The sequence below is a fragment of the Gasterosteus aculeatus genome, chromosome 2, assembly GCF_964276395.1.
Source record: "Gasterosteus aculeatus chromosome 2, fGasAcu3.hap1.1, whole genome shotgun sequence".
Classification (NCBI taxonomy): Eukaryota; Metazoa; Chordata; class Actinopteri; order Perciformes; family Gasterosteidae; genus Gasterosteus; species Gasterosteus aculeatus.
Window position 1 is genome coordinate 9372781 of NC_135689.1, and position 15176 is coordinate 9387956.

A 15176-nucleotide genomic window follows, 5' to 3' on the forward strand; every position below is an offset into this window, starting at 1 on the left:
CAAATGACAAAAAGTGTTTCTCAAATGACAACTCACCAGCTGTTTTTTTGTGAAAAGAAACTCTGAAAACTTGTTCTCAACTTTGTTCACTTTTCATAAGACTCTCTCTACTTTTCTTACCTGAAAGGAGTCCCTTTGATATCTGTGTGGTAGTAATCATTATGCAACACTAGCACACGTTTCTGAAATAAAAGAGAGAACACATTCTATTTTACAGCAGTAAACAGTAGGCGGGTGTGGTGCCAGTTATCTGATGCGATCTGATCGGATTTTCTGCAGCGTGGCTCCATCTAGTGGTGCATGGAACACATGCTGCGTCTGTCACATGACCTGCCACAGTCATGTTTTTGCACCCTGTGAGTCATTGGATAAGGATTTGGAATATGCATCTGTGTACATTTGAGTGTGAGCGTGTAATTGTGCGTGTGTGTGCATGTGTGTGTGGCTGTATTAACATATTAAATGCTCAATAATCAGGCTAATGTATAATGCTCTTTACTAAGCTTTGATGATGCAAAGTGCGCACGTGCACACACACACAAACAAACACACACACACACACACACACACACACACACCTGAATGCCTGCCTCCCTCTCTCTCCCTCTCTCTCTCTCTCTGATAGAAAAGTAGTAAAAGAGAATCATGGGTCTTGCTGTCTCCCCAGCACCGAGCAGCATGTGCTGGGTGGAGATAACGGGCTCACACTCACAGACAGACACACACCCATGCTGCAGAGCAAACAAAGTCGGAAACAAAATCCCTAAGTCTATCCTGTACATCACCCGTGCAAAGTGTGACAACCCCCTGCGTTCTCCCCGCTGCGTATTTTCACAGGCACACCCTTTTGGACCAGAAGGAAAGTGCTTTTTATGGATTCCTTACCCCTTTATCGACACTCTTCTTCACCTCCATAGAGAAGGTCCCTGTCTTCCTGTTGACCATGGCGTTCCTCAGCTAGCGGCAGAAAGGACATTCCAAATCAACTTAAACATCTGATTTACATTGAGAGAGGTAAAATGTGTTGCTTGATGCAGTTTTTAGAGAGTCTCACCGTGTCGTCCTTATCCTCCCATTCCACCTCAGACAGATCCACACTGCTGTAGTTGGGCTTCTTTCGCTTTTTGCCGTCTCCGTACTGAAAATACCCCCACGTGAGCGTGCATGCAAGCACAGAGAGATACGAGAGATACTGAAGTATACTGCACCATACTAGGGCACATTTCTATGACTTATTATACAGTAAGAGTTAAAGGTTTGGACACACTTTGTCATTGAATTGATTGAGAAAATGGGTCCAGTTTCTTTTTTTTTTGTGTCATTAAGATCACACTTTCCAAGAGCCTAATGTTACTTTCTCAAATTGTTGGCTCCAAGTAAAGCAATGTGTTGTTTTTACAAGAAGTCAATTCATTTTTTTCAATGCTGTAGTTAAGCAAATGTATAAACATGATAACAGTCCACTTTAATACCACGGTGTCATCTTGCCGCTAGATAGATAATTGGCTGCTGGTAGTAGCTTCATACTTGACGGACGAATGGGATCTCCTTATCTAACTCTCGACAAAGAGAGAGATGTCAGACTATTGCTTTAATCAAATAATTAAGGAGCCTGAAATGATGAGGAGGAGACCAAACCTACAAATACCACGGTCATCTCCCCCTGGCTACCAGACCTAACATGTTTGGCCTGGACCTTAAATCGACACAGGAGATTATTAGGTGTATCAATGTGTACTATAAGTGTGTACTTTCGTGTGAGTCACCCTCATCATTCACTTTTCAGCAAGGACAGACTCCCACCCCTCATTAGTTGTTAAATGCTGTTTATTAACGTCTTTAATTAGACTGCAATTAAAACATCCGTCTGTCCCACTGTCTGGTCTCTCTTCCTTCCTCCTCACATCCCTGCATATCTCTCCTCATTGTCCCCCTGGTTGCTTGCGCTCGTCAATCAAACCCCCCCCCCCCCCCCCCCCCTCTATCTGCACCCCCCCCTCTCTCCCCCTCATCCTCTTGTGAGAGGAGTGAGTGAGTACAAAAGAGTTAATCACAGCCATTCAGAAGCCGTATCTCTGTTTATTCACAGCCCAGCAGAGTCCTGGAACACACTCTCCTCATCTGCATACCACCACGCAGCCAATACACGGACACCGTGCGGCGCGTACTCACACGGCGAAACATGCGCACTCCATTTCAATCGGCATCGCAACACGATCAAGAAATCAGCAATTAACCCGCCATGAACTCAAGAGTTACTATTCCTCAGTCCCTTGTACAAAATAAATGAATACGTTTGAACTTGAATCTCTGGGCCCTTAAAAGATTTTTTTATGATAATAAGGTTTGTTACAGGTGTGAATGGCGCAGGAGGCTGGAGGTAATACTCACAAGTGGCCGTAGATCTGGATGGGTGAGGATGTAGCCGTTGTTAGTGATTGCAAAGGCGTAGCCGTGAATACCCAGCTAGGAAGGATGCACACAAATACACACCAAATGGTCTCATGACAATCCATATTAAATTGTAAATTGGGGCCAATCAAGCTCTTTGTATTTTGTTACCAGCAGAATCTGTTTTTGGTGAAACTCACAGAAATGCACAATGAAAGGAGGGTGGTGTAATTAATCTACGTCTGTACAAATAACACGCTTTCAGTTGTCAAAATCTTACACCCATCCAATCTTCCGATCCAGAAGTATAAGGAATATGCACAGGGAACATATCATAATGCAGTAGTCTACATACGGTGTACTTTTCCTGTGATTATTGGACACGAGTGAGCTAAATAATCAATGTCGAAAACTAATAGAAAACCTTTGATTTATCTGCTACCAGATGTGGCATTCAATTCGTGCACTGCAGAGTTAAACTGGCGTATGTGTCCTATTGAAACATATGAATACCGTTCAAAGGAACTTGCCACAGTTTTTTACTGACTTTACTAACGAATGACACATTCACACGCCCCAGTAATTTTGTTAAAATTATCAAAAGTGGTTATGTGGTGATGCAGAGGTTATCTCATACAGCCATTGAGGTCTAAAATGATTTGCAGTAAAACAACTGGGTGATGTTGGGAGCAGTACCTTATATTTGGGGATGGTCTTGAGCAGCTCAGAGACAGGTACATCGGTCCCAACCACCCCGAGCAGTATGCCACTGTTTCGCTGGTAATACACATATGAAAATTTCTAAATGTCATTTGAAAGCTTATTAAACAACACGCAATCTTACAGACCACTGTTCACGAAATGAACATTGTCAATCTATAGTACTAGTACTAGTATTGAATTAGGGTCTACCGTGTCCCAATTTACAGACTGAAAAACATTTCATAACTTTCAATCGAAGACTTTCAAAGAAATAATTGAACATTATTTCACAGTTTGTGTCTTCTGATTCCTTGTGAGTTTTGCAATACGTAATTGCTTAGTTTTCAATCAAGCTGAACTGTTTGCTGGAGAAAACATAATGCTTTCACATCATTTCATGTGCACTTACAGTCTCATTCTTGGTACTGAACACTGGCATGGCCACCGTGGTCATCAGAACCGGACTTCGACCGTCTTCCATCTGGCTCATGGAGGAAGAAAAGGGAAAGAGAGCGATTGAGAAATAGAAAGAGAGAGAGAGAGAAGGAGGGGGGAGAACAGGAAAGCTAATGATGAGACAGTATCTTTATAGTCACGAGAGAAAAGTACCTACACAGCACATTGCATGGTATCATTCACATTGTATCAATCACACTCAGTGAATTCATTACTCGGGTTCCTTCAGAAGTGAACCTGATAGGAATCCTGCAGCTGACCTCGTCATATTATCTTCTTCCAGGACCTAAGAAACTTCCATGACATGTTTTATTCATGTTTATTATTTGCCTTAAAGTGTGTTCAATCACCAGCTTGTCTTTGATCTCTTGCAGAATAAGCGCTTTGGAATATCCAAAGGCAGTGCTTCCAGTTTGAATCTGGTATCTTTCCTCCCTGAAGACTGCTGGAATAATTATGATATTTATTTTTCCAGCGGCTTTCTGTATCTGACGACGACATCCATTAGAGATGAAAGCTCGACACTGTTAGATACTGGAGGAAGGGCTTCCCACTCGGCAAAAAGTGGTCTGACCTCGTCCACTCAGTCACTCACACGGTTAGCGTTTAAAACACCATAAGTAATTGGTCCATTAAGTGCAATGTAAAATCACAGAACACAATGCACCGCTGTGTTAAGTTAGAGATGTGTTGCATATGATCCATTTCTGCTGCTGCAATAAATTGAGAATGTGTCTGTTATACTTTATTATTACATCCCACACTTGTCTCAGGTAAGTTCCTTATTTAAGGGAACACAACAGACTTCCTGTACACTCTCTTTCCTCCAGCGCTCTTCTTCTTCCGGAATTAATAGGTAATGACAGGAAACTACCAGCGTGCAGTCTGTCTCCCTCAGACACTGGAAAAGGGGGATTAGTGTCCTGTGCTCAGACAGCCAGTAATAGCAATCCAGAACGCAGGATTGGATCAAAGACGGGCACCAAAGGACACACACACACACACACACACACACGCGCACACAAGTACAGCTGCTGTATCAATTGACAGCCTTGCTGCTGGTTGAACAGGATCGATCCAAACAAAGCAGAGCCTCGTCTAAAATTAAAAAAAACAGTTTCCAAGTTCAAATCGATTGGATTCCATATTAGTGTTATGCGACTCCTCACTTACCCCACCCAGAGGAGGAAAGACCTTTAAACCTGTGCTTCATTATGCAAACCCCAGAGAGGAACGAGACACTTGCTGGAACCATAAATAAGCGTCCTCAAACATGACTGTGCTCCAAATCCTTAGAGGAGTACTCTGTATCTATAATTTTACACATAATACCTGCGCTCTAACGCAAGGTCAGAGCTCAGCAGACTTTTGGATAAAATCTGCATTATCGTTTCCCTTTTTCCTTGCAGGCTTTAACAGTCAGAAAAAATTGGTTGTGTAAGTACTTTTCCCCGCTGCGGGTCAAAAATTAAAAATGAACCCCTCTGGGCTCTGACACACCTGCTCCCCGCTGACACAAATACTCACACATGCCCATCCACTTGCACCCCTCAGAGGACGCAGATACAACCCCCCCCACTGCCCTGTGTTTGCTGTCTCAAAGGACACTTTGTAATCTAGATTGCTTTGATAAATTTCGTTCTGGGGGACGAGGTGACCCTTGTTTCCTTGGAGACTGGATTTAATGACGTTGGTGTGTGTAAGCCCTTGAGCCAAAGCCCCCTGTACGTCCCTCTGGGGAGACAAACATACACCCAAAGGCAGAAATGACACATCCATGTTCTCAATTGCTTGAGTCACAATCAACACGCTTGCTTCGGAGTAGTTTAAGTTTATGTTCACTGGTGAGTCAGAATAGTCGATGGTTTGTGATTAGGATCCCTATTTGTCTGCCAATCTCACACTGCAGTGAAGTAAACATGTGCTAATTAAACAAAGAAACATTGATAAAAAAGGCAATTTGTTTATATATTTGATTTATGTACAGTACCAGTCAAAGGTTTGGACACATCCAGAATTGAATGAGAAAATATGTCTAAACTTTTAAACTGGTACTGTAAGTATTAACAAGAAAACTTACGTGACAACGAAGCACTATCAAAGCAATTTATATATTTTCAATGAGATTCTCTAAAATCAGCTTGGGGAGGCACGCAGAGACAGATCTCAGGTTGACTGTCCCTTTGCTTCTGGGTCACAAACACTGTGTTTGTGAAATGATACAATGGCAAAAAAGGAAATTACGAACTAAAGTTTCAAGTATAACCACAAAATGCAAGCAGGATAGGAAGTCTATCATCGTCTGCTCTGCGTCAGCACCACGGACAGCGCCGCAACTACACACAGACACACACATACACCCACCAACCCTACACACAGCAAAGTGCTGACCGTTATTGTCAAACAACGGTAACGTATTTTGATCAATATTTTTGTATTTCTCACTATTTTTCCATAGATACATAAAGTTTTAACTATCTGGCTTCATGCTTTACAGAGTATCAATGTTGTTCTGTCAACCAAAAACACACTTCTCAAACCTGCATTCTAGTTTATATTTTCTCCTTCCAACTTTGTCTTCAAACGTCTTGCATTCTCTCTCTCGACCTTCCTGCACTCGTCCTTCACAATCCCTTCCACTCCACATCCCTCTCACCCCCATCTCCCTCCCATCATCCCTGTGCTCCTGTGTCAGTCCATCCGACAGAGTGGGAAACAAAGCCAAATGAGGCAGAGAATGATGGATGAAGCTGGCGAGACGAGGGGGAGGGAGGGGAGAAGAGGGGAGAGGACAGGTGGGAGCCGGGGGGGGAGGGGAGGGGGGGGGGGGCAGAGAGGAAAAAGATGGGATGAATGGCACATCTGGAAGGACGACATACATCAGCCACGGCTGCTTGTCACGTTCACTAAACACTAAGCCAATCCAGGGAGTTTTGCCATCTTCTTATCAGAAACTGTCCCGATGGGTTGTGGGTTCGAGGATTCTTCAGATTGTGCGCTCGTAGCGCCCGGGAGAGAGACACTATGGTATGAGGATTATATGCAGAACTAGTGCAGATTGCTTGCTAATCCCAATTATTATCTCTGACAATGCGATTTCCTTTTCTGTTTTCTGGTGAGCCGTTTCAATGTCAATAAGCTGGGATCTATCACGCTAACATTACTTTGTCAGACATATGGCCTGCCAGCTGTCTAATGCTCTGTGCTCAGCTCATATTGATGGGGGGGGGGGGGCAGTCAGTGATTATATGGCTGCTTATCTCAACTCAAATATTCATAAAACACGGAAAAATGGACAGTGACAATATTAAAAAGGCATCCGAACAGATTTACTGTAAGCTAAAGGGTTTTCAACCAAAGGAAATCTTGTTAAATAAAAAACATCGCCTCACATTTACACATATGTTCACACTGCCAGCCCCAAAGATACTGGCAAAAGCACAGCCAACACAGCGTCACTAATGATGAATGATTGTGATACGTGTGCACATACGTGTGCTTGATCAGACGTGCAGAGGAGATCGATCAACTGAACCTGTTGACAACCACGATGTTGAGGTGCGACGTACGACACTGACACACAAAAAAATGCCATGGGTCAGTAGGCCAGTTAGTTTACCCAAATGATGGCGTCATCTCGCAAAGACCCGAGAGCCAAACGCACATGCACATGAACACACACCAGGACTGAACACAGCACAATACAGCGATGACCTCAAATCAGATTTCTTTTTTTTTACCTTTTGTGCTTGGGGGAGCTAAAGAGAACAGATTAAGGAGGGGGGGAAAGAAAGGGTCAATAAGTGTTGGAAAGCCTTTCAGTGCATTTTCCACTGAATAGTGTGCCAGCATCTGTGGACACGTAAAATCCACTGAAATTGACTTTGAATGCAACTTTAAAAACAGTAACTGTGTCAAGTGAGGAGAGCTTTGTGGCCAGAAGGGTCACTGCAGAGAAAACAACACTTAAGCTGTTAGTGTTGCATCAGTGTTGGGTCAATGTGCTTTGACTTTGATGAATGGACGGGTATAATACGGGCTAAGAGAAGGGAATAAACAGAGAAAGACATACAAAGCAAAAGGAATATAAAAAGAGGATTCCAGAGAGGAGGAATCCATGTTCATGCAGTGTAGACAGCGCGGGTGTTTTTATGCAAAAGGCATCCATTCCAAATAATAGTGGAAGACAAATGGCTACTATTTATTGATTATGGCCAAGCACAATAAACAACAACACAGAAGCACTGTCCATGCATAACAACTCCAGTATATACAGTGGATACGGAAAGTATTCAGACCCCTTTACATTTTTCACTCTTTGTATCATTGCAGCCATTTGCTAAAATCAAAAAAGTTAATATTATTTCACATTAACGTACATTCACGCTATCTTGAAAAGAAAAAAACGGAAACGTAGAAATTTTTGCAAATGTATTTAAAAACACAAACTATTGAGACCTTTTGATGAGTTTTTTGATTTTAGCAAATGGTTGCAATGAAACAAAGAGTGAAAAATTTAAAGGGGTCTGAATACTTTCCGAACCCACTGTAGTGTGAATATTAAAAGTTTAGATTTTAGTCTATTTATATATGATATATAAGGGCATTATCCTTTGGGGTTAATTCAGGGATTAATATGAGGCTGCTGATATATAAGACTGAAAACAAACTGTTTGTGCAGAGTATAAAGATGAGAGGTCATAGACCAGCTCACCAATTGCCATATGGTGTGTTCTACTCATGCTACACAACTCCAAAACACACACACACAACAGGCTCATTGGCTTAATGGTTCCATCTGCTGCTCACACACACTTTCACACATCCAGTCTGGGAGGCACAAAGAGAAAACACAGGTGTCACGCCTCAGCTTGCATTTTATTACAACTATTCTCCTTGGGATTAAGTAAATTGTTCCTGAAGATGCTAATGTACTTTTTTGTGCATTACCGGTTACTTTTCATTAGTAGAGTACATTTGGTCCACATTCCAGCATGGGCTGGTGTGATAAGTAAAGATGGTGGACACTTAAAAATCCAGTAGCATGCAGGACATGGCATCTACTCACAGTGTTGTCGATATAAGCCTCAGTCCACACCGTGTCGTGTTCCCGATCGATCACCTTGGGACGACTCAGCACGTGGAGATACTCCATCACATTCTCTTGCACATCTGCCAATGTGGAGATCTGTGTGAAGTAGCCTGTTGGGCGGAAAGAGGAGGAAGAGGAAAGAAATGATGATGAATCATTTAACTCAGATGATTGAGAACAAATGGATCGTCGCCATGCTGCCCTGAAACAGAGTTAGATGGGCACATTGCAGCAAGTTTACTAATATATAATATAAAATATATATTGGATTTACAATCCAAACCATCACTCCCATTTTATTTGCATTTGTACCAAAGCACAGAAACTGCATCTGGCATACAGTCGATAATTACATGATGATGCAAACTGACACCTGGATACTTTTATGAGTTACAGCTGAAGAATACCTTCCAGTGACATATGAGTGAAAGCAAACCAGCATGGGCTTGTGGATGAGTAATTGGTATGTAAATGCCATAGCAAAGCTATTTCAGTTAAAACTAAATGTGAAGCCATTTCCTACGCTGGTAATGTCACCATTAGGATGCTAATGTCCATGTGCAGGAGGGAATATACAGTTAGTCAGCGGGGGGCAGAATGGAGGAGAGAAAGAGAGCGAATCCGGATAACAGTAAGAAGTGAGAGGACAAGATGTGACACTGAGAATAAGGGAAAAGAGAGTGACCACCGCATTTCCACCCATCCATGAAAACTGCAAACTACTTCCATCTCCGTGAGGCAGTCAAGGAGAAAATCATAGCTGGAGGAAATAGATTTTAGGGTTGTCGTTCCTGGCAATGACCTTTACTTCAGTGGGAGACAATACACTGATCCATGAAGGGTGTCATATAGCCCACCAAAAAACCCAGGATAGAATCTATCACTGTGAAATAATTGTTTTATTAAAGGCTAACACTTAATATGGTACGCTAAGACTGGAAGAATTAAAATAGCATGATTAGTACAATTACCATAGCAACAACAATGCGCTGGCCCCCAAACTTGACCTGGAAGTGAACCTAGACAACTCGATCCTTTTCATCCTCAAAGACATTCGATTCGGGCTATTTTTCCAGCAGACACACATACAGACTCGCATCGCACAACAAGCGAGCTGCCCCAGTCTCGCTGCATCGTTCATCACAGCGCTGGGTGAAGAATGGCTGCTCCCTTTGGAAGGCTGAGGGCATCCTTCAGGCTGAGCCACCGGGGCCAGTGAGATGAGCTGGGGAGGGGAAAAAATGAATGCTCCCTGCTTCCAGTGACACGGTACACCTGTCGTATACACAGGACGGGGCAGCCACAGCCTGGTCTGGTCAAGATCAGGGCATTAATCATTTTGAAGGGCCTTGGTCTCAATGACATGCAGGGAAAACAATGGGTGTCCTGATGGATTCACACATACAGACCGGTAACTGTTTAATATTGAATTCTGTAAACAGGAAATCTATACAATTTTTTCTCACATTTAATCACTTATCCAATAACACATATTTGTATATTGGGATTACAATAATAGTGCATGTTTGATAGGCATAGAGAGTAAATTGGTTGAATACTTCACGGCCTCTGTGTTGTCATCTATAGGTCAGGTCGTTGCTCCGCTTTTTGGCGGCTGCCAGTCTCAAGAGTATGGATCATTTGTACGATGACGATAGGGGCCGGGAAGGCGGAAATAAACGAAGAAGAGAGTGCGGCGTGACTGAGGTTCTTTTTTTAAGATAGGGATGTTGAATGATAACCCGCATACACCAACTATTCATAGTTTTAGTCGTTTCTGTCCGTCTCTCAACAGGTCGTTTCAACAAGGAGAGCAGCGGTTCAGCTGTAATTAAATGCCCACAACCTGTAAACTATTGTTGCTACACTCAGCGTTTTGATGAAAAGAGACTTTGCTCAAATCAAAGGCCATAAAAGAAAAAGAAAAAGAACAAGAACACTATACCTTACTTTAACCTACAAATGGTTTTAAACGGTACATTTTTCTGCTGCCGTTTGGATTAGAGATGTTGAGCCTGCAGAGCAAAGACTTTTCTACAGCTCCTGAAAACTGGAGGAGACGTCATTGTCACAAGCCGCAATCATCATGCAGCATACAAACGTATGTACCATGACACACAAAGTGACATTATGGGTTCTCTGACATCGCTTTGACGCCTTTGGCCTACTATCTACACTCATATAAACAGACACATACACACAGAGTTAAAAACACACGCACACCTTGTGTGTGACCTATGGCTTGCCTGTGTTATCTACAGCAGCTTGAGGAAATGGAGCCAGCCCGTCTCTGTCACCCACCTCTCAGCTAAATACAGAACCCGCACAACCAGACAAACCATGACCACACACAAAGCAACTGGAAAGTGGCATAACGTAAAAGTAGTTTGGACTTTAGGCTTAGAGGAAAATGTAATGCGACTCATTTGGTCTCTGCAATTGGAACCAGCTGCGAGAAACAAAACACGTGTCTGTGCAACTACATGCAGGCACACAGACAGATGTGCCAAAAACCTGGAACAAATCCTGAGCTCCTGATGTATTAATTTCTTCCCAGCTGACAGCAACTTTCTTCTTCAAAAACAGATTATGAATAGAGAAAAAGGAGAGGTCTATGCAGGCATTGGAAGTTCCCACCTTTGTTAGCACATGCCATCCATTTCAGATTATCTGCGAAGGCTGACTCTCGACCAATCAGGTAAGGGAATATGCGGACCTGAGGAAAGAAAGCAGATAGTTTATGTCATTTTAATCGCATTTTGATAACGCCCCCACACCACCAAAAAGAAGATAACACTGTCAAAGCCAAGCTGAAGGCTCAGTTTTTATCTCCCGGTGATTAGCAGGCCCTTTCTTTTCATTTAATAGAAGGGAAGATGGACTGGATTTTTATTTTAAATTGTAATAATTTGAGAAACAAAAAGATATGTGTATATAGGAGTGTTTTCGCATTCGCTTGAGACAAAAACAGTTCCATTAAAACTTCAGAAGATAATAATTCTGTTAATTCAGAAAACTCTAACCCTAACAAAGAGTAAGTTTTTTTTCTTGAAAAAAAAAAACACTTCCTACACTATTGGCAATTAAAACAAATACAGAGAGCAAAATCAAAGCTCTGTGTGCTCCAGGGAGTCTTCTAAACTCTGTGCTGCCAAACCCATTTTTGTCGAGTTGGCGGCAGGCAGCAGGTGTAGGCGGCAGGTGTGTATGTGTGTGTGTGTGTGTGTGTGTGTGTGTGTGTGTGTGTGTAGTGCATGTTGCCAGATTGGACCAGATGCAAGCCTCTGAGGGCACAGCTGCTGTAGCCCCCATGCTTGCATTTTATACTGCTTCCCTCCACCCTGACAGCATGTGTCTGTTTGTGTGCGTGTGTGTGTGCGTGTGTATGTCTAGATTTAGGTGAATCTGTGTCTTTATTTCGAATGACTGCTCCCAGCAGGTCTGGAAATTGCAAAAACATCATTTATGTCTTGATGGCATTTCATTTTTGATGAATTACGCTTATCTAAATCTCAGTGCAGTGTGAAAAAGATGAACTTTTCATGTATTCAATAGTGATTATGTCAGCTCAAGCAGACAAAGATATAAACTATGACCGTTTTTTACATGGATACTGTTGGTATCCATGTAATGACATTCCCTGTGAATAACTAGAGATTTTGAAGCAACCCTCATTATCTATTATCTATAATCAACCTCTATTCATAAACAACCTCAGACATGTGTATTACATCGCCAGAAAGACAGAAAAACACAACACAGCTGAGATCATAGCCGCTGCATGAAGAAAAATGACAGCGGACTGGTTATTAAATATGGTAGAGGTTTTTAGCCGAGTTAAGTAAAGTGAGGATAAAAAGAAGTAGGGGCTCAAGCCACAGCATGCAATCGTCAACCTACTTCACTGTACACATTTCACATAGTTAGGAAAAAGACGACACACATGAATGTAAGAATTCAAATTGCACACATAGAAGTACATACACGTGTTTGTATGAATGCACAGACACATATGCAAAATAGATTTGTTTGCAGTCCATTATTAATGTAATGCTGATGCAAAACATAAATGTGTGCAAATGTGTAAAGACTGTAAATACTTCTGATGTGTTTTAATGTTCAGAGTGACAACTCATGCTAATAAGCCGAAACCAGGCTAATTGTTTTGATGGTAATGGCCTCATGCAATATTTATTATAATGTAGTAATAATGTATGCAGACAGGCCTACTGTTGGGTCTCCATCTCCTTAGGCTGAGGAGAGTACAGCTTATGTAGCCGACATGTTTTCTTTGCCTTCCCCTTCAATGTCAGCCCATGCTGATAATGACAGTAGTTTTAGCACTTGGCAAGGTGGTCTTGGTTCACCTCACCACTGCCTATATTGCAAATCATGGGACTATCTGGTCATCTTTTTTTGATATACCAAAGACAGCCGGCAGCAACCTCCCATTCTGAAAATTCCGTTGCTTGCAAAAAGATTTTTTTTAAAGTTAATAGTAAAATTTTGGTTGCCTATGAATGTCGCGTTCAGTGTTGCGCTCCATTTTCTAATGTCACTTCTGGTTACACGAAACCGAGATGTCGATGGCCGAAATGCCAACCTCAATGCTTTGAAACTCTAGTCCACTAACAAATGGGCAATCACATCCACTTTTTCTATACCGTCTTTGAAAGAACATTTTTTCGGATCTATATTAAGAGATTAATTTCATGGCATTTGTGTGGCCGACTTTATGTGGCCAACCAGAGAAACGTTACTATGTATTTAAAATGGCTGAATACTGTTTTTCAGTGTATGTGTATTCAGTGATTTACTTTTAATGATATGAATGTGGGCCATTATGATCACCATACCCAGTTTTCATATTACATTGATGGCACAACCCAGGTGTTCAGTCCCTTGTGGGGTTTATTGTACCAAACACAGACAATCTGTCAGGGGATCAGGTGTCTGGGGAAGTCAGAGCCCAGCAGGCTACGCTGTGGTTGAAGGAATTTGGTATCACTGCAGGCAGGAAATGTCAAAGCCTTTTCAGTCAAGGGAGACCACCACTGCTGTTCTTATCAATGCTGTCCAACTTGTTGTATTGTTTTCCTATTGTGTTCCTGTTGTAATATTAGGGGGGGTGTTAGTTTTTGTATGTATGATACTTTTATCTCTTATTTGAACTCAATTGGTAGAATCAGTAATACTACAAAGCCTACTTTAAAAAGCTGGGAGACCTGAGCAGTAAATTGTCTTTTACAGAGTACATATTGAAGATTAAGTTTCTAAAAATGACTTCTACAAAAGGACGAAAACAGTATCTCTGTCAAAAAAGGAATGAATATCACATGAAAGAAAACCTTTTTTCCATTATTTAAAGTGGTTCAGCGTTTTATTACAGTACTTTTTTTCACAGCGATGCTTTTTTATGAGCTTCTGCATGCATGTATTCAGTTTTTTTTTTTTCAAAGCACGCCTGTATTCTCAGTGTGATGCTGTACGGCGGTGAAGCCGGAAGGCTAGTTGCAGGGAAGCCATTAAAAACCAGCAGCAGGGTGAGAGAGAGAGACACGCACAGCGGGGAGAGTGACAGAGAACGAAGACTTCTATTATCAGCGGGGCTTCTTCTAAATGGATCTATGTAGCCTTGTCCCCTCTCTGCTCACTGCTGTTCAGCCTCAAGCAAGGCGTGGCGTGTGGGGTTGCAAACAACACCAGACACACATACGAATGAATACAAGAATGTCATTTGTGGTCCCAACTTGGCCCTAGTATGAATGTATTGAAACATATTGAAATTAAAATGGGCTAATAAAGTATCTTAAAAGACTTATGTGTTTGTGTTAAGGGTGGATGTGTCTACCATCACCTTTACTGTACTCTATCCTTAAAAGAAAAAAAAGTAACCTTTTTCTTCACCTAATTCGCTTCTCTCTCTTTGAATTGTGACAATTTGTCAATAATAGAAACAGGGATCACATTTGCCTTTATTTATTTATAGATATATAAGATTCTAAACAGTCTAAAAAAGACCTTCATAGCCACAGGAGGGCATTAGTTCTCCCAGCACGTCATGCATTCAAACACCAGTTCATGAAGTTGTGAAGAAGGCGTAATAGAAAATTGAGCTCAGCAGACCTCACTTTCCCACCTTTGTGGAGTTAATACTATTGTGTTACAATTATGTGATTTGTGTGTTTCTGTGTTTGATACACTACCTTCCTCTCTGGCCAGTTGTACTTTGCAAAGATGGCATCATACGTGTCCACTGCCCCATCCGTCACCAACATAATGGCCTGGCTGCACTCACTACCCCTCCCAGTCTCGTTGAACTGGAGATAAAGAGTGAAAGAGGGACGATAACGTAAATTAATGACAACAACAAATAGCTCACCTACATATTGTGATAACAAACGTTAACTAAATATTTCATGTATTTACTTCTTGCAGAGAATGTTATGTGTTTACATGACTTACATTCGCATTTTGTTAATTATGCTAATGGTAAAATAATAACATGTTTTTAGCATACATACATGCTATGAGG

General features: G+C 41.8%; 1 protein-coding gene across 3 annotated transcripts in view; it reads right to left on the minus strand.

Annotated features, from left to right (window-relative positions):
• cacna2d3a (calcium channel, voltage-dependent, alpha 2/delta subunit 3a) overlaps positions 1-15176 on the minus strand; it is a 92494-nt gene that overhangs the window by 27045 nt on the left and 50273 nt on the right. For 2 of the 3 annotated variants that reach the window (XR_013453036.1, XM_078090777.1), the window contains exons 10-18: positions 14848-14961; positions 11279-11357; positions 8618-8751; positions 3503-3574; positions 3088-3168; positions 2392-2466; positions 1055-1138; positions 886-957; positions 121-182 (exon numbers count right to left, since the gene is read on the minus strand). Coding sequence is in view for 2 of the 3 variants with exons in the window: in XM_078090777.1 (XP_077946903.1) it covers positions 121-182; positions 886-957; positions 1055-1138; positions 2392-2466; positions 3088-3168; positions 3503-3574; positions 8618-8751; positions 11279-11357; positions 14848-14961 (773 nt within the window). In the remaining variant the exon portion in view is untranslated. Of the gene's footprint in view, positions 1-120; positions 183-885; positions 958-1054; positions 1139-2391; positions 2467-3087; positions 3169-3502; positions 3575-7289; positions 7308-8617; positions 8752-11278; positions 11358-14847; positions 14962-15176 lie in introns of all 3 variants that reach the window. The other variant, XM_078090766.1, reaches the window with a different exon arrangement.